The sequence below is a fragment of the Tyto alba genome, unplaced genomic scaffold (assembly GCF_018691265.1).
Source record: "Tyto alba isolate M040663 unplaced genomic scaffold, T.alba_DEE_v4.0 Super-Scaffold_18, whole genome shotgun sequence".
Taxonomy (NCBI): Eukaryota; Metazoa; Chordata; class Aves; order Strigiformes; family Tytonidae; genus Tyto; species Tyto alba.
In genome coordinates, this window is record NW_024881280.1 from 31,358,455 (window position 1) to 31,381,203 (window position 22,749).

The 22,749-nt window shown below is 44.5% G+C and overlaps 1 protein-coding gene across 1 annotated transcript in view; it reads left to right on the plus strand.

Moving 5' to 3' along the window:
• The window catches only part of LOC104364630 (ras and Rab interactor 3), a 170,495-nt gene that overhangs the window by 141,279 nt on the left and 6,467 nt on the right, over nt 1-22,749 (plus strand). Inside the window, exons 21-25 of the mRNA XM_042790979.1 lie at nt 3,706-3,778; nt 6,811-6,902; nt 11,467-12,939; nt 15,244-15,552; nt 22,144-22,275. Coding sequence (XP_042646913.1) covers nt 3,706-3,778; nt 6,811-6,902; nt 11,467-12,939; nt 15,244-15,552; nt 22,144-22,275 — 2,079 coding nt within the window. The remainder of the gene's footprint in view (nt 1-3,705; nt 3,779-6,810; nt 6,903-11,466; nt 12,940-15,243; nt 15,553-22,143; nt 22,276-22,749) is intronic.

Genomic DNA, 22,749 nt, shown 5'->3' on the forward strand with positions numbered 1-22,749 from the left:
AGCAGTAAGAAGATGAATATTGGGGTGGTTTGTCCATGTGACCAGAACAACAGGACTAGTGAACACAATTCTGCAGGGAAAAATCAAGGAGGAAAGGAAGGCAGAATTCCCAGGGACAGTGTGACTCAAAAACATCAGCATCTGGATGGAGAAATGATGGGAAGATCTAAAGAGTAAAGGAAACAGGAAGACAGATTCCGGTCAGTGCCTAAAGATGACACCCTTCAGAGCATGTTGGTGGAGTAAAGGGAAAGCTGAGACAATCATAAATATTTATAGGAGTTCATAACCTGGCCATGTCCTGTTCACTTATTGAGTTGCACAAAGGACACAGAACAGTATGGTCAACAGTAAACCACTAATTCATGTTACTAATGCTTCTGTCATCCATTAAAAAATTTTCAATTAATTCTGATATCTTTGTTGCAGACTGATCAAAATTTCCCGTTGATTTACACGTTTCCCCTTTTATTTCCTGAAGGTGACTGTTTTCTGTGGGCTTCTAAATATTGGGTAAAATTCAATGTGCTGTGGCACTATTTTAGTCTCACAGAACTCAGCCTATTTTTGCTATTGCTTTTGATCATATCCTTGATATCCTGATGCTGTTCTGGTGAGACAGATTTTCTTGCTCTTCAGGTGCTGTGGGTGTAGTTTTATGAGCCCAAGAAAGGTGAATTTTGTCTCTGCAGTTTTCAGCAGGATTACAGCGGTCTGGCAGAGAAGTGTCTGCTTGTAGTTTCTGCAAAAGTCCTGAGTTCCTATAAATGGCAACACCATGATCCCTTCCTGAGCAGCAGTGCTCATGTCAGTCAAATGTCTCCAGCTACCCACAACACATCCACAGCCAGAGAAAAACCTGGCTGTCTTCTCAGAGCAGGGTGCTTTGAGGTCAGTAATGACACTGGGGGAAAGATACGTTGTCCCCAACAGTCAGCAGAGCCCTTTCAGCTGTACAGACTTGCTATTTTCTGCACCTTTTCAAGAATCAGAAACATGCAGCAGGACCCACTTAATGGTTTCTGCAGGTGAATGACAACCATTCCCCCAAGAATGAACCCATCATCAGCCACCCAAGAGCAAAGCAGTCAGGGAGCAAGTACTTACCCGCGATGCCTGCTGGTGGTCAGCACGTGTCTAGATAAAAAACGGGCTAAGGAAAAAGTACTACAGTTTCTCCCAAAGAAGACCTTTCCCACAGGAGATTGCAAGGCTTTCTCCATGGGTGCTGTGCTGGGAGCGGGTCCGAGCGGCTGTGGTAGCCCTGCACAGGCTGCTTCACACTGTCACTGTTCAGAATAAATTTGGGGCAGAGTATTGGTCCTGATGGTGCTAGTATCTTGAGTAATGATTCATCCACAGCAGTATTTTTCTATTCTTACTTGTTTGCAGGCCATGCAAAAACATCCCAGCAGAGCTGTGGCTCTCTGTACGATGAATTCCAGCCTGCTGACAAATATGCTTCATTTTGTTACCTTCTATGACCTCTCAGAGCAGACCAGGGACAGTCTGGTTTCTATGTACCAGCTGCTGAAAACACCTGTCTTTAAGCTCCAGTAGCTTTTGTACCTAGACTGCTTTAGCTGTATGATTGTGATGTTCTGTGATATTTAACTATATATGGGTAGCTGTATGGTGACAGGGCACTTCTATGTGGATATTCCTGATGCTGAGGGGCTCAGACGAATACTCTCTTGCCTAAAATTCAATCTCCCAAATGGCAGAGCTTCCCGGCATAGAAACAATCATTAATCCCAGCCCAAGCGATCTGCTCATGTGTGTAAACATGTACAAGGGCAGCCTGCTCTCCTACATACACCTGCAACTTGGGATGCCAAAGTGAACATGTGGTTCTTAACAGAAAAAAACTCCCTAAAACTATTATCCGCACAAAGGGCTTTATTTAATTACTGGAGGTTCAAGTGAGTTCAGACTCTTGGGTTTTGGTTCATTCTCTGGAACAGCACTGAGTTTTGTCTTTATTTTTGTTTCCTGTGTCAGAGCTGCAAAGCAGATGGATTTCAAGCTATAGAAATTGTTCATGGTAGACGTTTAATGAAAATCCCTGACTGAAACATGATTCTTATTATGGAAAAAGAAAAAGCTTGATGAATATTTATTTTTCCAGTTTGTGGGATAAAAGCAAGGGAAAGGGAGTGCTTTGCTTAAAGTATGCTTTAAATTCCACACCGCAGCCTGGTATCAGTGCACACACCGAGGTTGATCTGTCCGTGCAAATCCAACACAAATTAACGTTAGGAGTGCCTTCTGAGAATTACATGGCCTTTGTCTCTAAAGAATGCCTGCCTTGGTGTGCGCAGCCCAAAATAGCAACCTGCCGGGCCTGGTCTAGGACAAAGAGAGAAGTAAAAGGAGGAAACGTCTTGTTTGGGGAACAAGTTGTGAAGCTGAACAGGAGACAAGCTTGAGCTTTTCCTTCCAGTGGGATTCCCTGCTGGCTGGAGAACAAGAGCCAGTGCAGGGAGCCGAGGAGAGCAGAGCCAGGGGGATGTCTCCCTCCCGCAGGTGCTGGCTCTGCTTTGTAGGGGAGCTAACACCCAGGCAGGCAGCGCGAGCAGCCGGGGATGCTTCCCAGGGCCGTGGATCGTGGCAGGCCAAGGGAAGTGAACCGTGACAGCTGAGGTTCCTGTCCACAGCTCTGGACCGTGGCCTGTAAATCAGAGCGAAGGCAGAGGCAGAGCGGCTGCGGGCGCCGCTGTGCGAGCGTGAGCCGGTGCCGCTCCCCGGGGAGCCCCGGTGCGCTCCCGCGGCAGGGACGGTGCAGCTCCGGGGCTCCGGTTCTCCACCACCAGCAAATGGGAATTGTGGAGAACCCACCACAGATTTCCTTAAACTTGTCGGTCGCTGTTTGGGATGGTGCGTTGTGTACACGCGGGCATAAGCGATTTGTGAGACTGCAAAGCTGAAGTAAAGACGGACGCTTCCCTCCTGCAGATTCATCTCTTTCTCTCTGCCTTGGGTTATCGGTCAATGTGAAATTTTCTCCACCAGCCAGTGATTTTATTCTAGTTTAGCAGCCAAAAGCTCTCTAATAACATGTGAGATTTGGGCTACCCAATGCCATAGCATGCTGTTATAAAGGAGGTCACCTTGAAGAGCTCTGCAATGTGGTGTAGATTGTATTTTGCCACTTAAAGGAAAGTGCTGTCGCTGTATAACACAATGGGAGGGAGAAGACAGAAAGGTACAAATAGGCTGTGCTCACACTGTCTGTGTGACCCAGGTCAGAGCCCACACACATGGTAATGAAACAGTAATTTCTATTTTTTTTCTCTTCAGAGCACTTTGTCCATCCAGACAAAACCAGATTCCAGCATGGAGAGTCACAAAATCAGCCCCATATGCACATCCTTAGAGATAGATGGGCTTGCAACTAACTGAACCCTTCTGCTGTGACTTGGATTTTTTTTTTTTTTCCCCATTGCTTCTATTACTGTAACAACACTCTGCTATCTTGAGCTAACCATTCAGAAAGCCAGGCTGAGACATTTCTTCTCTAGTGTTTCCCTGAAGAATCTCATTGCGTTTGGCTGCCTGAAAACAGTTCTTTATGCTTCTTCATATTAGTCCATGCAAATACTGGATAATGACACAGTACAAGAAGTGTGAGCCAAACCCACCAGCTTTTTTTGCCGTACAGCTCAAAGAAAACAGTTGTTGACTGTCTTTTTTGTTTTTCATCAGTCCTGTACCTGGAAGGATCTGTCCTTGTATTTGAGGATGTCTTCAAACTGGTTGCCTTCTACTGTGTCAGTAGGTGAGTTGGATTCATTGCTTCCACGGAGGGGCTGCTTCACTCTCCTCTCTGGGCTGCCCTTCCCCAGTATCCAGTCACAGCACAGCCCATGTTTCCTCCAGATTCCTCTAACCTGCCAGACCAGGAGGTATTTCAGATGTCAGTATCTATGATGGGGCGAGATCACCCAGTTTCTAGCCAGGCACACCATAACCACAGCTGTCCCTGAAGCTGAAAGCTTTGTCTGAGGAAGATCTGTAGGGCTGCACCCACAAAGACTGAGGCACAGGACTATGGCTAGCAGAGCAGGGAGGAAAATGGGTCCTGGATTAACCATCTCTAATTAAAAGCAGCTTTAAGTATCCAGACACATGTGGCAGTGACTTAACAAGCATGTTAGCACACTGTTGCCTGTGGGAGACTCAGAGCATTTTGTCACTTATGGGGAATCTGGCAGGGAAAGTAGCCCTGAAGTAATTTCTGTTCTATAGCCAAAATTTAAAAATAAACCAATAAAGAAGCGACCTTGTTTGTTTGCAGAAATGCCAAATATAGTGGGCACAGAGATGGGAAAGACCTGTAAGGTCATTTTCATTAGAGCAAGGTTTGGTCAGCAGCTGAGGAGAGCCTATGTGTAATTAAACACAGGTATCTGCAGTCTCCTCTAATCTGTGTGTTTGTGCTGAGCATGCTGCAGCAATACCTCCACAAGCTTTTTACCCCATTCCTGCTGCAGCAGGCCTGGTTTCGAGTTGGATGTGAGCTTTTGACCTCCCCTATATGAACTTAGGTAACTCTTAAGGTAGCTATTTCCATTTAAGAGGGGAAAGCATATTCAGGATATGTTTACAAGACATGCGTTAGTGCCTTGGTTAGGTCACATAGTAGGAACAGGCTATCTATGGTATGATACAGTGTGCTGCAGCTTACCCAGCCAATAATATTCATGCTATTTTGAGGGCTGCTTCTGCAGCCAGCTGAGTTCAACAGTGCTGGGCCAGGACTCCTACCCACATGCAAGGGACCACCTGCTCTCTCACCTCCATCAGTGAAGACATTTAGCCATCTAGATGTGTATACACCCTATAGGATGGGCATAAATTAACCCCTGGACCCATATAAAGACTTCTGTCTTACCAAAGCAAGGAAGAGCCCAAATGGAAACAAGAATTGGGCATTTCTAGTCAAATGGCTGGTGGGAGGGAAAATTTGCCTACTTTTGCTTTCCTGCAGAAGGGATCATAGCTTAAGAAAGAGTCTCAGAAAGAGAGAAAAGCTTTTCTGTTAATTCCTGTTGTCTATGTTACTTCTGAGTGTCAAATACACGTTCAGATGTTTCATGTGATTTCTCAGGTCACTGTCAAAAGACAATGTAAATAGGGAATAATTTTCTGAGAGAAGCAGGTAATCAAAAAGGCTGCTTAGGCACTGACCTACCATTTGATGGCAAGTTATAGGCGCTCTCTGTGATGGTGAGTGGAGAGGCCTGTTCTCAGCGCCGTAGTAAATAGTCATTTATAAATAGCTGGAAACAGCTTATCAGGGCTGACAGGCTCTTCTCAGAAGAAAGTTTGGCCTGGCTACATTATCTAGATCACAAAAATAACATCTGTAGGTAACAGGTAACTTGGTGGCTTGTCTGAAAGCTGCTTCCCCATGAATAAAACCAGACTTTTTTCTATTTGGATAATGTGTTAATTTTCCTGTTATTTAGATGTGTTTTTCTACCAAAATAATAATAATAAAAAAAATTAGAAGGGAACTACTCATGCATATAAGAATAACAAACAAAGAAAGAAGAAGGTCCATAGACTTTCTTCCTCTTTTAAACCTGATGTCTGCCACAAAAAAAATTAATCTTGGGATCACATCATTTTGTGTCAAACAATGTGACAACAGAGTGCTCAGTGGTGCACAGAGAACCCATGGAGTACACAGTACAACAGTAGGATATGTATCTGTTAGTAAGGGCAAAAATAGCCCCCCTGCATTCTTCTGCCAACAGATCAGTCCTCCCCAGGTCTGCAGTCACGGGAATTTTTGGGGTGTGTGTTTGTGCAGCAGAGACCATCTACTCACAAGGCTGGCTTTTTCTAAAATAATTACCTGCATCTTGCAGAACATCTTGTTAAACTTTTTAATGTGTAAAATGATCCTGCACCATTCCTTGTTACCTTTTAGGGACTATTATTACTGGCTTTTCTAGTCCTTGTTAAAATGAGAGTTTATGTAGGAACAGGTTTAGTGAATTAATGTTGACCAAGAAGCAAAACTGAACAGTTCACCACCAGCCCACAAGCTCCGTTAAATTATTTGAGACTTAGGGTGTGTTTCAGTGAAATCTAGCTAACATTCTCTGAGAAACTGTATCTTTTTTTTTTCAGTAAAATTACAGCATCTTTCCAGAAACCAAGCAGTCAGAAATCTGAGTGAAGAGTAGAGTTATATATGTGTTTTCTTAGTGACATGCAGCACTTCATTGCTGTCTGTCACTTCACCCAGGGGCTACCCTTCCCCGGGAGGGGTCTTCCTTCCTTAAATCCACTGTGTCTTGCCCTGTCTCTGTGCCTTACACTTACACTGATTGTTAAAAGAAGAAGCAGGGTGGGAAGAGAGGGCTACACAGAAAGGAAAAGGACTTCAAATCCCCTCCACACCAAAAAGAATGCCTTTTCTAATTACAATAATTCCCATTTGCAAACCCTCACTTTTCATGGGAAGGTATTTCAACTCTTGTGGCCTCCCCTGTGGTGAGAGGCGTTCCTGCTGGTTTTGGAGGAGGAAGCTGAGATGCTGTGATTAAGCCAGCGGCACCTCATGAAGCATCACCACAGGAGCTGGTGATCTTTTGTGAAATCAGAACAAGCCAGGCCAGCACCATGTCCACATTGCCTTATCGGCTATGAGATCTTCCTTTGACAACGTCCAGGACATTGCAAAACAGGGCAGAAACTGTGAGCCAATTCAATTACTAACACCAACAGTAAATTTAGGAGTTCCTAACAATTGTGGGGTTTATTCTTTTGTTGATTTTTCACTGTTTCTTTTTACAGGGATTTGCTGCCCTTCACCCTGAAGCTGCCACAAGCAATATTAGAAGCCAGTAACTTTCAAGACCTTGAAATTATCTCTAGTCTGGGGATAGGTAAGTCCCTCAAAACCGCCAGAGTTTCACTCAGACTTGTGAGAACCATGGTGTCTCACACAAGACATAATGCAACTGGAGGACAGGTGAACTGCCTTCAGAATAGCTGAGGCCTGAATGCAAGAGAGACAACGTTTATGATGTTCGTATTTGTAGAAGCACACTGAAAAAAAAGGCCAGTTGCCCATTTGGACATAAACCTCCACTTGGACTTCTGTGCAGGGTATGGGACCTACAGTCTCACTGTATGAGCTGGGGCTTTCAACAGCAGAAGAACAGCACAGCCTCTCAGGAGAGCTTACACACATTGGAAGCAGTTGGCATCTGAGGTAGATGAAAAGAGGAAAACACCTTTGTAATTTCCCCTTCTGATGTGTGGGGGCAAAGATGATGGAAGCGTGATGTTTTTGAATGTTGATATTTCTGCTTCCTCTTGCAGGATTTCCAATTGGTAGGGAAACATTTAGTGTCCCAGCATGTTCTCTCACCTCACACTAATCAGATACAAAAATGAATGTTGTTTTTAGTGACAGCACCAAGCGAGCAAATTTTACATCAGATGTATAAAGTTACAGAGTTGGGAAATGCAGTTCTGTTGACTAAAGGAGGTCTCCTTCCTATTCCTTCCCATTTGATGCACTCCACTTGAGACAGCAATTACAGTTAACCACTCTCCTGCTGCTTTGCTTTTTAGTTTTCCCTCAGTTGTTGAAAACAGCCGAAGGATGGTGAAAGCTGAAGAGTTAACTCACTTAAGAGGTAGTCACTAGAACACCCTGGGGCTATTTTGGGATCTTCTGCATTATACCTCCCAGAAGCCATGGGCAAACCCCACTGGTTTCAGTTCAGGCAGCTTTGTTGAATTTGACCATCAGATTTGCGTCTAATACTTTTGACATCCTCTATTTTGAATATGTTCCAATTTGTCAGATTATCCTTGAGTATGGGTGTCCAGCCAGCACCTATTGCTTAAAGGAAGGTACTTTGTAACTTGAGATAGCAAGTTGCAAATTTATTATTAATTTTATTATAGTAAGTGTAAAAGTTTGGATTAAAATGTAAGAAGTGTATCATGATTCTCAAACCTTCGGTCTAATTTGAGTCAACAAAGGAGGTCCTCACTCAGGCAATAGTCTCCAGCAGCTTCTGAAATGAAGGATTAACTAAAGCACAAGAGCCAAAACAATGTTGGTTACAGTCTTCTTCCTTCTGTCCTGCACACTGGTGGTCTTAAAAGTGGTGATGTTTGGAGGTTTGCTTGTCATAGTACATTGTACGCCAGGAAAGTTTCTGACAACAGAAGAAAATCTACTGTTGTGTAAAGGTTTCCTGGGAAGCGATGGTAGCTTCTTGGAGTGCCATGCTGTCTCAGCAAAGTCCAACAGGTTGAAGTAATGAGTGATGATGTTTACTGCTTCATGGAACAAAATTTTGTGGGTAAAAACAGCAAGTGCTGCCCAAATTGGCACTCTCAAATGAAAGCTAGCATTGTTTGAGATTCTAGTATGTCGCTTTTTATTTATTTCAAAGTGATATGTTTTTTGAGGGGGTAGAAATAACATGCCTTCCTGTGATCTGGATTGTTCCACAGAGGATCTGGCTGTTACGTGTATTGTCAAAGAGGATGTACTGCAGGTCCTCGAGTCCTGACCTCAGTGGTACAGAAGGCATTTTAGCAGGAGAATTGCCATGATTGCACTGCACGAAGAACACATACCATCATAGACCTGTCAAAGTCTGAGAGCTGTTTAATTATCCCTCTCAGAGTGTAAACTAAGGGAAGAGCCAGGACAGCAATAGGAGATGATCATACTGCATTTCAGGCTGTATGAGACAGTGTGGCTGGGCCGGGAGACACCTTCTCTGGGGTGGCTGTGTAACCCTGGGTAGGGACCTCTCATCGGCTCCTTTGCAGTCTGAGTGGAGCACGGCATTTTCATCAGTGTCTTATTCTGACCACTACTGAGAAAAATAACTAACTTCCCTTTAGTAGATTGGTTTACTCACCATTTCCTCAGCCCATGAGACTCCACAGCGTTATGTTCTGACTTAAACAAGCAACTTCCATTGTCCTGCATTTGCTGATACCCAGCAGAGTTAGAGTGTCTAAAGGAAATCGTACCCCAGAGTCTCAGACATGAGGGTGTTGGCAGCATGATGCTAATAGTGCAGTTGCATCTGCACGCCTACTCCTGAATTCTGTTGTCAAGAGTGCTCTTGTGCTGCTGTTCCTGGAAACATTTTAATTTTAAGCTTCTTTTTTTGTCCTCCCTCTCACGGTGGGAAATCAGAGAATAAAGCTGCTCAAACTTCAGCCTCCCCTAAGAAAACATGCTGACATGCTTATAAAGCTGAATTAGCCACGGGCACTAGCCCAGTCTGCGAGAGGCTACACTGTCAATTTTATCCTGATGGGAATGGTCAAGCTTTTAGTTCACCTGCGCATGGCTTACTCTGTGCCTGTGTTGTAGAAATGCTTGGTTCAAGGGAGCGGAGGGGCAGCGAGGAGTCAGCCTTGCCCGTCCTGCCCTGCTTGCAGCACTTGCACCCACCACTGGGACGGGAACAGCCCCTGTCCCCGGGGGGGGCTGGCTGTGGCCCAGGGCACCACATCGCTGGCAGAAGGAGACAAGGCCAGCGATGGGCTCAGGGCACTGAGGGGAAAAGGCAGAGTCCCGCAGAGGGCAGGTCATGGCAGCGGCAGAAAGAAGATGGTTTTTCCAGCAATAGCGTGGAGCCAACTGCAGGCAGGAAGCCATCAAACTTCACCGCTGCACCAGGGAGCAAAACGGGAAGAAAGGGCCTGACTTTGGGGATGCAAAGGGAGAGATTTCACCCCAATGTGTTTCACCCGAGTTCTGCGCTGGCTTTAGTTGAAGAGTTTCTTTGTTCTGTGTTGAGTTCTGCTATGACCTTCTTAACTGAAAGTCCCTTTGAGCTGTTCTGGGGTGCTAGTGTTTAGGAAGAGGCACAGGTAGACACTGCCCAGGGCTCTGGCCAGCTCAGCCTTGTTCCCCCTTCCCTGTGATGGGCTGGGAGCTCTGCTGGTGCAGGTGACAGGAGAATGGGGTCCTGGCAAGGCACAGCTGAAGGCACCATCCCGAGAACCGGACTGCATGCTCAGCCCTGAGGTTCATCCCGCATGCGTGCAGCCCCATCCATCCCCTCTCAGGCCCAGCACGTGATGTTTTTGCAGTGAGAAAGGCTTGACGCCAAACACAGGGCAGGGTTTGGGCAGCCCTATTCGTGTCCCCTGTAAGTCCACCCAGAAGAGTGTGCTCTGTATCCAGGGACCAAGCATATTGAAATAGTTATTTAGTTATCTGCATCCTCGTGCTTCCAGGATTTCCCTTCTTCCCCTTGTCCCTAAATCTATGGGCATCTGTACAGTTCTCACCCGGTGAATACTCTGAGAACTTTATACCCTTTTCCTTGGTCAGAACACACGATGTTTGCAGGATCCTATTTCCTGATGCTTCCAGTAGTGGACCCTGAATTAGCAGCTCTAAGGAGTGATTAAAAGCAATTAGACTGGTAAGGCAAGCAGGCTTGGAAACTCACCTCAGGGGAAGGGAAAAAAATTAAATATGCTACTGAATCTATTCAAAGGATGTACAAAGGTTTTGTAATTTTTGAAAACAAGTTATTCAAAGATAATTTCTAATAAGAGATTTGTGACATACAGAAGTGGTTACTTGCATCTGAAACACCATCTTCCTTTTCCAGTCACAGTTGATGGCACTGAAGTACTTAACTATTCTTTAGTCCTTCAGTATGCAACCTTTCTGTGTACACAGTCTTTTCCACCATCTTTCCTCTCTTAGACCTTCAGGCAGGCAGTCTCAAAGAAAGGTGCGAGACAAAGAGGGGGACCGGCTATGGATAATCATCATCCAGTGCTATAGACTTTAATAGTAACTTTAACATGTGGAAGGTATTTGAAATCATATGTTTCCAGACTGGTTGTACTGCAGAGCAGGATCAGACATCTGTGTAGAACACAGTCGGCCGCATGAACTTGCTGCATAGTAGAGTCACCTTCATCTGATGTCTCTTGTGCTCCCGGTGCGCGTTGGGTCCAGGCTGTATATCTCAGCCCTGCACCTTCCCATGGTCAGCAAGAGGGAGATGGAACTCGCCTGGGGTCTTCACACCCTCACCTCAGGTATCCACAGCTGTTTGCATCTGGAGGGCAGTGGTCACTGAACAAGCCATAGACCCTTTTTCACAATCATTCGTATTTGTTACTTGTACCTTCCTGCTCACAATGCATAAACTGCACAGCGTTAACAGTTTTCACTAGATGAGTGTCCTGTAATTGGCAAGAAAGAGGTTTCTGGTGAAGTTTCTAAGCTTGTCCCCTGGTCTGAAGCATCTCACACACATAGACTAGGCAACCCTTTCTTCACACTGTTTTGTGCAGAGGTGTGAAAGCTTTTGTACTGTTTCTTTTAACAAAAAGTAAGACTTTTACATACTGTTAGCAGCTAAAATTGTCTCAGAGCATTATTTCATTCTTCTTTCTTTCTTTCTTTCTTTCTTTCTTTTTTTTTTTTTTTGAAAGATTTCTGGGATTCTTCCCTAAACCACAGAAGAAGAGGAGAGGAATTATCCCACCCTGCAAAAGACTCAGCTTTCAGCACGGCCCAGGCAGGCAGTTTAAGATCTACCCAGTGTTTTGCAAGTAGCACAAACCACTGCTCATGTGAAATTGAGCTGTCAATAGGAAATGACAGGCTGTGGTTCGTGAATCCTATTTTTATAGAAGAGTGCAGTAATCCTTTTCCTCCAGATGTAACTCCTCCTAAAAGCCATGCTGTGAGCACTGATCTCCCCCCTGCCACCACACTCACGGAAAAGAGGTCTCCCTGCCGCCCCCCTCCACCTCCACCTTCACACGCTCTCATTCAGAAATCTCTGAAGCTCCTGCAGGATCCCATGACTGCCTGTGAAAACGAAGTGCTTCTTCAGCCACTGGGAAAGAGCATCAAGGAAATGAAAATTGAGGGCGGTGACAGTAAAGAAGAAGGGAAGCAGAGCTGCTCAGTCAATGAGCCCTCGGCAGTGAGCCCCAAGAAGGGCTCCCAGCCCTCTGTTCCCCCACGGAGGCGGCTGTGTGAGAAGACCTCAGAGGAGAGCTGTGTGGGTAAGCCTGGAAATTGTGAAACGCTGAAAGGGGAACGGACAGAAGAAAAACAAGACACAAGTACAGAGAGCAGAGATAAAAGGTTGCTGTGCAAAAAGACTGTAGAAATGCCCGGGGAGGTTCCTGAAAGGGCTGTATCACAGTTTCAGGAGACAAAGCCCGAACCTGCAGAGAAGAAGGAGGACATGCCGGAGATACAAAGCAATGCCATTGAGAAAGGAAAGTCACCTCCTATCCCACCACCAAGAAGGAAGAGGCTTTCCCAGGTTCCAAGGATTCCCAGCTCCTGCCAGTTGAAGCAAAGAACAGTGGCAGAGACAGCCGCGGCGCAGGCTCTGTGCAAGAGCAGCTCAGCTACAGTGGCAGGAGGTGCCACTCGCACACACACCAAGACTGGACCAAGACATGGCCGCAAATCTGTCAGCTCAGCCGAACTGAAAGGTTCTCACTCCTCCCTGGATGGCCCAGGAGGCAGCTCCGTGGCTCAGGTGTCAGTGTCCGAGCCGGACTCCTACTCCACCAGCAGCACAGAGGATGACCTGGAGATGCTGAGCAGTTCGTCTGGTAAAAAGACACACTCCATGATCTTGGGCAAGGCCAAGAACAGGCTGTCCTTTGTGAGCCTGTCCAACGTCTTCACAGTCTTTTTGTCTAGTGACAGGAAGCTGCAGAAGAAGATAGTGGAGCTGGCACAGGACAAGGATTCATACTTTGGCAACCTGGTGCAGGACTACAAAGTGTACAGTTTAGAGATGATGGCAAAGCAGAGCTCCAGCACAGAGATGCTACAAGAAATCCGGATGATGATGACACAGCTGAAGAGCTACTTAGTGCAGAGCACCGAGTTGAAATCTCTGATAGACCCAGCCTCCTACACTGAGGAACAGCTAGGTAGGTGACTGTGCTTTACTGATCCTTGGGCAGGATTTGGGAATTGAAGGAGGAAGACAGTATTATGGAGACACAGGTTCTGGTTTATAAAATTATAAACCATCTCCTAAAAGCTGAGGGCTGTGAATTGAAGTCTACTCTGTGCTTGCCAGCACTTTGAAGAGCAGCTCTAAAAAATGAGAGACCAATGAGGGGGAAAATCCCGTTATGAATGTTTTAAAGGGAAGAGTTTAAGAAGAAATGTGTGTGAGAGAGAGATGTATATGTATGTATACACTCATATGCTTATACACACTTAAAAATGTAAGTGTGTCCATATGTGTGTGTATATCTATGTGTACACATAGGCATGTACACCCAGAGCTGAGACAACACTACAGTGATGTTGAGTGGCAGGTTGGAGGAATCACTTGATCCTGCTTTGCGCTCCTCAGAGCTCGGAGGCATGGAAGGACAGACTGCTACAAGACCACTGCTGGCTCCAAAATGCAGCGCTCACCTCTCTTTTTCACAGACATAGTTTGCATTTGTGGAGGAAAAATAGTATTTCGGGCTGTTTAGGGGTGTTTGGTTGCTTCTATTTCAGTGTGCTGTGAGGGAGTAATGTGTTACTTCCCTCCTTGCTAAGAAATAGACTGGAATGTTTAATATACATTCATGAGGGAATATACAAACAGCTGTAGGAGCTTTTATCCCAGTCAAAGCCGCACAGACAGAAACAGCATGCATGCATGCACTCACATGCTCTTTTGACTTAAAACTGTTTCTTGAGGACCTGAGAACCAATGCAGAGCTATTTATGAGGTTCCTAAGTTGGCTTAAAGCAAACTGGGAGCTGGAAGACCCACGACACAAAACATGGTCAACCACAGACCAGGGATTCCAAGGGATCTTGCAGCTCCAGTGGGACCCCACTAAGTGGTGAGTCAGGACCCAGGGGCATTCAGCTGTCAGTCTCAGCAGGCCCTTCTGACTTCTTTCTCACTCAGCAAAGGCTTTATGTGATTCTGCAGTTTCCCCAGCAGAACAGACCTGCTGCCTGCCCCTTGCCATAGCTAGGAGAAGGGAGCTACAGTTTCGCTTCTCATGCACCTCATGTAACACCTACAATTTTTGTCCCAATAACCCCTTTCTTCAAGGCAGAGGGGGTGTCGGCACAGAGAAGTCTGTCTCGAATCTTGATTAAGGAAGGTGAACAGGAGGCAGAAAGAAGAAGTGTCCTTGTTCTGCTTGGAAGATTTGCGTGAGTGCAAGGGTCCCCTCACCTTCACACCGACATGCCTGGTTAGATCTAGCCCTGTTCACTGGCTGTTCCTTAACAGGATGATATGGCCCAGACAGCATAGGGAGGACTGTCTTCTCCTGTGGAGAATAGCAGTTCCCACTATCTGAATCTGTCCTGCTTCAGCCTAACTAATTCTCTGGATTTGTTAAACTGGTTGCAGTTTGTATACATAAATGTTACTGCCCTCTGTTTCATTCCTCACTGACTGAGCAGATGAACTCTTGTGCCCGTGAACTTTTAGCCTCGGTGCAGGGGTGACAAGAATCCCCTTGCAGTCCCTCTAGCTCTGCCTCTGGTTTCCAGGAATCAGACAGCAGACTTTCTCATAGTCTCTCATGCTTCCTTTTGTCTCCTGCTAAATATTAAGCAAGCACCCAACCCACACAGACTGTTTCCTTATCCACAGGTAGCCTAAGAGGTGATTTACGTATCAGTAAGTTAGAGTTATCTGAGCAGTAAGGGTTAGAAACTTCTGGCCAGGTGTTGGTGTCTGCCCCTGAGCTGGTGGCTGCAGCCCCTTTTCAATCACCGTGGAGAAAGGGGCACTTTGAGGATGAAATTAATTTCATCCCAAAGTGAATAGCTCAAACAGGTCAGAGGGAGATGTTAGAAGGATCATGAGATGAATCCCACCTGGGCATCTGTAAGGGCAGGGCTGTGAAAGAAGCACAGTTAGGTGAAGCTCTGCATTTCTTCCCAGAGTTGGCTTTCCTGCTGCCTGGCAGTGCCATGCCAGCCAGCCAGGAGTCAGGCAGAGACAGCAGCGGCTGCTGGTAGCAGGACCTCTCCGACAGCCCCAGAGACCACACGTTGATCTTCATCTCAAGCCTATCCAGGACTTCTGGAGGGTGTTCGTAATGAAACGTTTACTTTCTGGAATGTAATTTCTGTTCTCAGCTCACAGCTACGTACCAGTGTATGACTAACCAGCCACATGCTTTCTTAGGAGTTTTACTTGCACCTGTATCATTGTATGGATTATTTATCATGGACTTTTGTGTTCTTCATTCCCTATGCAGAAGTGATTGCTGAGACGGCTTTGTACAAATGTGTCCTGAAACCTTTAAAAGAAGCCATTGATTCTTACTTGAAGGAAATCCACAACAAAGACAGATCTTTACAGCAGCTAAAAGAGAACCAACTTGTGATACAAAACACAACTACCACTGACCTAGGCATCACAACCAGTGTGCCTGAAACAGTTGTGCTGGAAAAGATCCTTCACAAGTTCACAACCATGCACAAGGCCTACTCCCCAGAAAAGAAGATTGCCATCTTGCTGAAGTCCTGCAAACTCATCTATGACTCCATGGCTCAGGGAAACCCAGGTACAGCACTCCTACTGAAATGGTATCCCTCACTGGTCTTTCTCCGTGGATGAAAGGGATAGAGTTTATGATACAGCTGATGTGGTGATATCCAAATTGGATGTGGCAGTGATGGTCAGTGTGATTGGTATCAGCTGTCTACAGGTTGTGTTCAGAATGGGCTGGTTAGTGACCGTGAAGCTCTCTGTACTAACAACAGGTGTAAGATGTTATCTGGTTAACTTTAAGCTCCATAACTCCAAAAACAGATGCCTGTAAGTATGTGTTTCATGGGTAATGTCCTTTTTGCACGGGTCTTCACACAGGTCTCCTTAAATCCTCAGATCTCTGTCCCAGCTTATAGCAGCTTAATGGTAAATTCTAGGAATTGTTGTTTGGGAAAAGTCTCTTGATTTGATCTTTTCCAAAGTTTTGCTTAAATTGAGGAGATGTAGAATGCTAGTACTGTTTGATTACTAATTCTTGATGCTCCGGTAAATTCCCAAAACCACTACTATGCTTCTTTGGTGTGAGGAAGTATGTGCTCTGAGTATAAATATAACTTGGGCCTCAGGCCAACCACTAAAAGCACATGTTAAGCCCATGGCCTGCAGACAGCGTGCATATTTGCAGATAGACCAGGAAGCTCCTCTCTCCTTGCTCTGCCAGTTTAAGAGCTTTCCTTGTATACTGATGACCAGCCATGCATAAATTTGGAGAGAAAACAGATATTAATTTGCAACAACCTGCAGTTGCTCAAGAACTCACAATCTCCAAATGTGCTTTTAGCTGTTCTGCTTTATTTTGTGCTGACAACAGCCTTGGAGCACTCATACAGGAATTGTTGTGTCCCTTCTGAGCCTCACACAGGGTCGTCCCTCGGACAGTACGCAGCAAAGTCCAGTGGCTAATCTAGCCACATTAACAGCAGAGCAAGAAGCCACCCCAGGGCTAAGCTGCAGGGTGGGTAGGACCGCTGAAAGTCTTCAAGTATTATGAGAAGATTTGGACACATGTAGGGGAATTTACTATAACTTTGTTAAAACAGTTTTGTTAAGTTTGAGAGTAAACTTAGTATAGATGAAAGACTTTCATGCCTTGTTAAAACCCACGTAGGAGACACGGTCTCATTTAGATGTTGCTAGTACATTACCTGTCACACATCAGCTCGGGGCTGAAATTTCTCTGTTGCAGGAAATGCTGTTGGGTCATTTTATGTAACAGAAATTAGGGGTCACGGAAAAAAGTTATAAAACCCCTACCTGTTTTAAAAGATTGGCATTCATGAAATCAGAAGATTTCACTGTGGCTTGCTATGCTAACTAAAGCACTTCATTTCAGCCAGCTCAGCTGTTTTCTCTTGAGTACTACTGCAAGCAGGGTGTAGGTCAGACGATGACTTCACCCCTGTGCATCCAGTTCCCCCTCCAGTATACGTGATCAGTGATGCATATCAAGGCCTGGTCAGAAGAAAACTGGCCTGGCATTAAGGAGATGTACCCCAATTAATTCAGACCAGAAAAAGAAATTAAGGGGAGGAGAATGTTATAGCCTAACTCCTGGAAGACTGTGGACTTGGAGAGCAATTGAGTGAAATGTTCTGTAGACCCGCTTAGAAGTGAAATGTGTGAAACATTCTTCAACAGAATGAAGTGGCCCCAGATCACTTTGATTTTTCACCTGGCAAAGGCAAACATTCAGCAAACAGAAAAATTTTTCTGTCAGGGAATTCCCAGCCGGTGGTGTGCAGAAGCGCGCAGTGTGGGCTGCTCAGACCAGATTTCAGTGGGTGGGAATGCTCCTCCTGCTCTCTGCCCATCTGAGAGCAGCGGCCCAGGGCTCCTTTTGCTTTCAGGCAGCCCTGGGGCAGCACGGTGCTCTTCGCACAGGAAGAGCAGAGGCCATGCTTGGCTTCCTGTGCAATAGTCTGTTCTTCTTTTAGCTCCTTTTACTCACTGCTGACTTATAAAGTTCCCTCCTCCTCCAAGATCAGAGCAGGTGGAACACAAAACTAATCATTCCCTCTGCCACAGGACCAAAATCAGTCTATCTCTGTCAGAAAAATTATCTGTTTCTTAACTTTTAGGATGAAGTTTGTCATCTCCCATGGAACTGAGCAGCTGGATATTAGTTGCCTTGATGCACTTTTACATGGCTTTGCAGTTGTCAAAGGCATGGCCATGAAGCAGCCTGTCTTCAGTGGGATAGTGGAGCCTGTGGAAAGGAAATTTGCCTCAAATACTTCAGTAGCCAGTGTAGAACTAATGCTAGAAGTTCCAAAAACTGAGTCAGAGCAATCCCACCACACTGCTCTCTTCTGAAAAGGATAATAAAGCTGTACATAACAGTTTTGCTTTGTTATCTTTAGGAAGAAGAAATTTGCATATAAGTTATTATTAATGAAAGCTGATGGACTAGAGATTGTATCTTTTTTTTCTGACTAGCACAATTGCTACACTTGAATTAAAGAGTCAGTTCAAATTTTTCAAGGGGAACAAATTCCTCTGATCTGTAAAACATGCGTTTTTGAAGCGGATTCATGCTGCTGGCATGTATTAACTCTCTTAATTCAACTATACCGTAAGTTGAACCTTGCTGAAGTGGTATGGGAGGACAAGCGACAGCAAAATGCTAGGAAGTGGAAGGATGGTCACAATCTTTTCTTATGACCTTTCTGTACCTCAGGTTTCCCAGATATAAACTGAGGCTAAAATTCGTATTTCCTGGAGATCTGCTGTTAGACATCATTCCAGCGTTTGTAAAATATTAGAGCAAGATGCAGAGCATCATCACTGTCTGCTGCTTGTCAGAACATACATGGAGGGAAAAGAAATGCATGAATGTGTTAAAATAGCCTGTAATTTCTTTATGGAGGCTTGGGCAGAATTCCAGTTGCTTTAAATCACGTTTTTAATTAATACCCATTCCATTCAAGTGCTGCATCCAAGCCAGGAGATGACATTGTATTTGCTTTGCTATAAACATAATAGGATGAATTTGTGGCAGAAGAGAAGGCTTATTTTAAGCTTCTTATAGATATTTATGAAATAAATGTTTCCTGATCCTGCAGGGAAAAGGGAGAAATAAAGCAAGCAAGTCATAGATGGAGTAGGACAACACCACCTTGAACAAGCAAGCTCAGACCCAGTGTCACTGAGACCACTGGCAGGGTCAGAGCTAGATTTAACTCTGTCAGCAGCAAACACAACCCTCTGTGAGAGACCACAGATGCAGCTAGACGTGCAGCTCTCGGAGCTTGTCTCTGGCCCAGGTTGAAAGTGGAGCTGAGGAGGCAGCAGGCTGCAGGGAGCACCCCTGCTGCAGCTCCCAGCTGGATGCTGGTTAGTGCCCTGGTGCCTTCCATGGCACAGGGGGCATGTGGGTTGCAGGATGCTGAGCAGCACCAGCCTCTCGGGTGTCTTGGTTCACAGGTATTGTTTCACATATCTTTGTGCCTCCTGCTTCTGGTCATTTTTTGAGTTGCTGGCAGCACCTATTACCCCCATGGATGGACTGAGATACAAGGCATCTCAGGGCCATACTCTGATGGCTTTACGTGTCTAAGCTAGTCCCTGTGCCTGTTGTGACATCCAAGGCCAGGAGAACAAGAGGAGGCTCAGAGTCCTGCCCTCTTAGGCACCTATCCTTGTCTCCATGTACAGTCAGTGGAGAGAAGCTGTTGCAACACCTACAAGGAGTAGGCACAATATATATACTATGCCTGACCTGCCCTGGGCAACACTGGAAGTTGTGGCAACACAAGGAGTCAGAGGCAGATCCTTGAGGATTATCTTTGCTTTTCTCTTGACACCTATAGCTGATTTCAGCTTCAGCTACAGATGTGGGTATTTAAGAATCAGGCCTCATATTCCCACAAGTGGATTCAAATTATATCTAGTAATTTATGCAGGTTATGAACATACAGCATATGAAGAATGAGCACGCCTTCCATTGTTGCAGTCAGACATCCCTACTCTGAGTTTATTAATCAAAAAGAAATTGTATATCAGATTTTTGTATTTAAGCCATATAAACAGCTGGGAGTCCAATAATGTTTCTATGAAATCTTAAAGTTGAGAAAGGTTTATAACAAGGACTGGTGAGCAGAGCAGCTAAATCAGCTTATAGAAATCAGATAGAGAGCAGTGAAAAATAATTGACTCGGTGCCTGTTTGTACATACAGTCACTTCTCAGCCAACAAAAAAGAAATAGAGAGATTATGTATGAGTTCTTGAAAAGTGTCCTCTAACTTCCATTTCAGTTGACACTAGAAGTTGACGGCTGGGGACATGGAATTGTTTAGTTCCAAGTTTCTGCTTCCACTCTGCATTGGTTGATCAGTCTGTTGGCTAGTTGGTGAACTCTCTTGGTGATACTTTATTAAAAAAACAGCACTTTTTTTTTTTCCAGTGGGTAGGACTTCATGTTGTGAAGTAGTAACTTTCTTGGATGCCCTAGCAGACACAACATTGATTGGTCATGAAAATGAAGTTGTAGGGAAAAGAAAATTCTGTTACTGTTGTTGCACTGGAAATCCCTTGGCCTTCAGGAAATCAGAAGCACCCAATCCATGTCAGTGGTCAGTAACTCCTACATCATAATGTAAAAGTTTTTAAAGAAGGGAAGAAAATGAGCCTAGTAATCTCTTTGGCATTTCATCTTCCTTTACACTAGTGTTATACAGAAGTAACCATTGGCATCTGATTTACTTAGGTCAAAGGGAGAACAGGGATTTTCTCTATGCAGTTTTTCTAGTACATTGTCTCAGTTGTGTCATCTCTTTTTACTAGACAATATTAAATAGCTGTAATACTAAGCTGCTTGTAATAAGGTAACATATATGGCAGTAATGGATTGGACACTTCACATAGCTGAAGCTTTCGCAGAGACATACACCAAGGCAACGGCAGACAAAATGTCCATCCAGATGTTAATGAAACAATACAGTCCTTTTACTGTTTGGCTGAAGACCTAAGGTTATATCATTTAACTAAAGACAGCCATAATAAAGCAAACAGAATTCAAAGTGTTAATCCAGCTTTCGTTAAATAAATTGTCTATGTTGTGGTGTGTGTGGACTCTGTTAGAAACAGGCTGAATTACAGCCCTGACAATCTCTCATCATCCAACACTTTGTTTTAACTGGATCAACTCTCTGTTCACTAGATATATTACTGGGTTTATTTTAAATCCATACTTTTACTTTTTTTTTTTTTTAAATCAGGGGTTAAGCTCATATTTATTTGAGGCTTCAGAAGAGTATCTTTGTTTGCCAGTGGAGAATCTGTGTCAGCTATGAATGACAAAAAAGGAAAGCTGACTCATGGCAAAGATTTTAAGTAAGTCAGTGGGAACATTTGAGAAATAGGAATTTATGCCCTACCATGGAAGGGCATGTGGACTATGGGCCAAAAATGGCTAAGGCATAATTTCCCCGAAGCTACATCAAGGGTAGCTTTGGTTCTTTGAGGTGAAGCAAATGGTTCTCAAGTGAGACACGTATGGCCCATGAAACCAACACATCCAAGTGCTCAGGTGAGGAAAACTGCCCACTGTCTGCGGGAGGATATTCAGAATGAAGGCAGTCTGGGCCTAGGTTCAGAGGAATGGTCAACCCTGAATGGTCGGAAGATAGGCCTGGTAAGCAACTTGTTATTATGGGTTGTCCACTACATGTTGGTAGAAAGTAAAAGCATCTTTCAAATAAGAAAAGTTATCCTTGTGTTCTTTGCCATTTATGCTGTGAAGCTTTGGTTTGGATTCCATTTTAAGTAGTATTTATTTGTAATGATGACTGTTAACATGCACGCTTTTTTGCCTTCAGAGTTCCCAAAGAGCTTTTACAGATTACATATAGGATCACTTTGTTGATACAAATGTTTTAAACACAGGAAATTTTGAGCCCATGAGGATCTGTTCCTGTAGCACCTGCTGCACACCAAGTCCAACAACTAGTCTAAGTCCAGTGTGAAAGGCTTTTTGTTTTCTTAGCTAGTCACCATGGCTGGAAAGATGTTTGCTCTTAGATCCTAGCTCTTGGGAGACTGTTTTAGTCAGGAGCATGTAGTGTGATGTTTTGCCTTCTGAAAGAACATAAACACAGAAGTCCTCAGTCCTAAAAGCCACTGTCTCAAATTCTGTTTTCTGCTCTTTGGTCTCAAACATGGAGCAAATCTAAGAGAATAAATACCCTTAATGCATGTAGACGACTTTGCTGCTAATATTGAAAATGTGAATTGTAGTCTTGATGGCAATGTCAAATCAGAGGGCCGAGCTGGCAGCCTTTGCACTCTTCGAGGATTGTCCCTTGTCTATTATCCATAAAGTTTAAATTTCTCTTTCTCCAGCTAATAAAGAATGACAGTAATGGAGCTCACTAAAAATTTTCAAGCTCCTATTCTGGGCTTGAAGCAAGTTTACTTACTTTTTCGGTGAACTAACTTTCCCTCTTTTGTCATTTTTTCTTTGCTCGTGCTTTCAAGCTTTAACTCTTCACATAATGTAAGCTGAAGTCTGCAAAGGCCATGCTGGGTGAGAAGTTGTCACTGTTGTGTGGGAACGTGTCTTTGTGGTGAGTTTTTTAGGACCATTCTGTGTTTCTCTTTGCTCAGGGAAACCATACGGTGCAGATGACTTCCTTCCCGTGCTCATGTATGTGTTGGCCCGCAGCAACTTGACTGAAGTCCTTCTGAATGTGGAATATATGATGGAGCTCATGGACCCTGCTCTGCAGCTAGGGGAAGGTAGAGTACAGTGTTTGCTCCTGGGATATTCACTTTGGAAATCATTATTCACCTCACTTCACTGTTTGTAAAAGTGGGGCAGCAAGGTGCTGGCTAGGCTTTATGGATAAGCTTTGGTCAAGCTTTTCAAACCTGAGGCTCTAAAATTATTGTCAATCTTTAACTGTGTTTAGTAGTGTAGTGCCCTTAGACACCAGCTAGAAAAGCAAGGACCAGGCATAAATGAGAACCAAGTTGCTGGATCAGTAACTGAAACAGAGACACCTAGTGTTTCTTGGCCCAAAAGCTGAAAACTTAAAAGGTCTGCCTAAAATTAAACTACTGTTGCAATGCATTGTATGGACACTTTTATTTATTCCAATGAGAAAAGAGCACATTTCTTAAACTGCACTGTATACCTGGGGCCATGCACCATTCTCATGATCACTCTACTCTTAAATTTGGGTGACCCCTTTGACAACGTTCTTTGGCTGG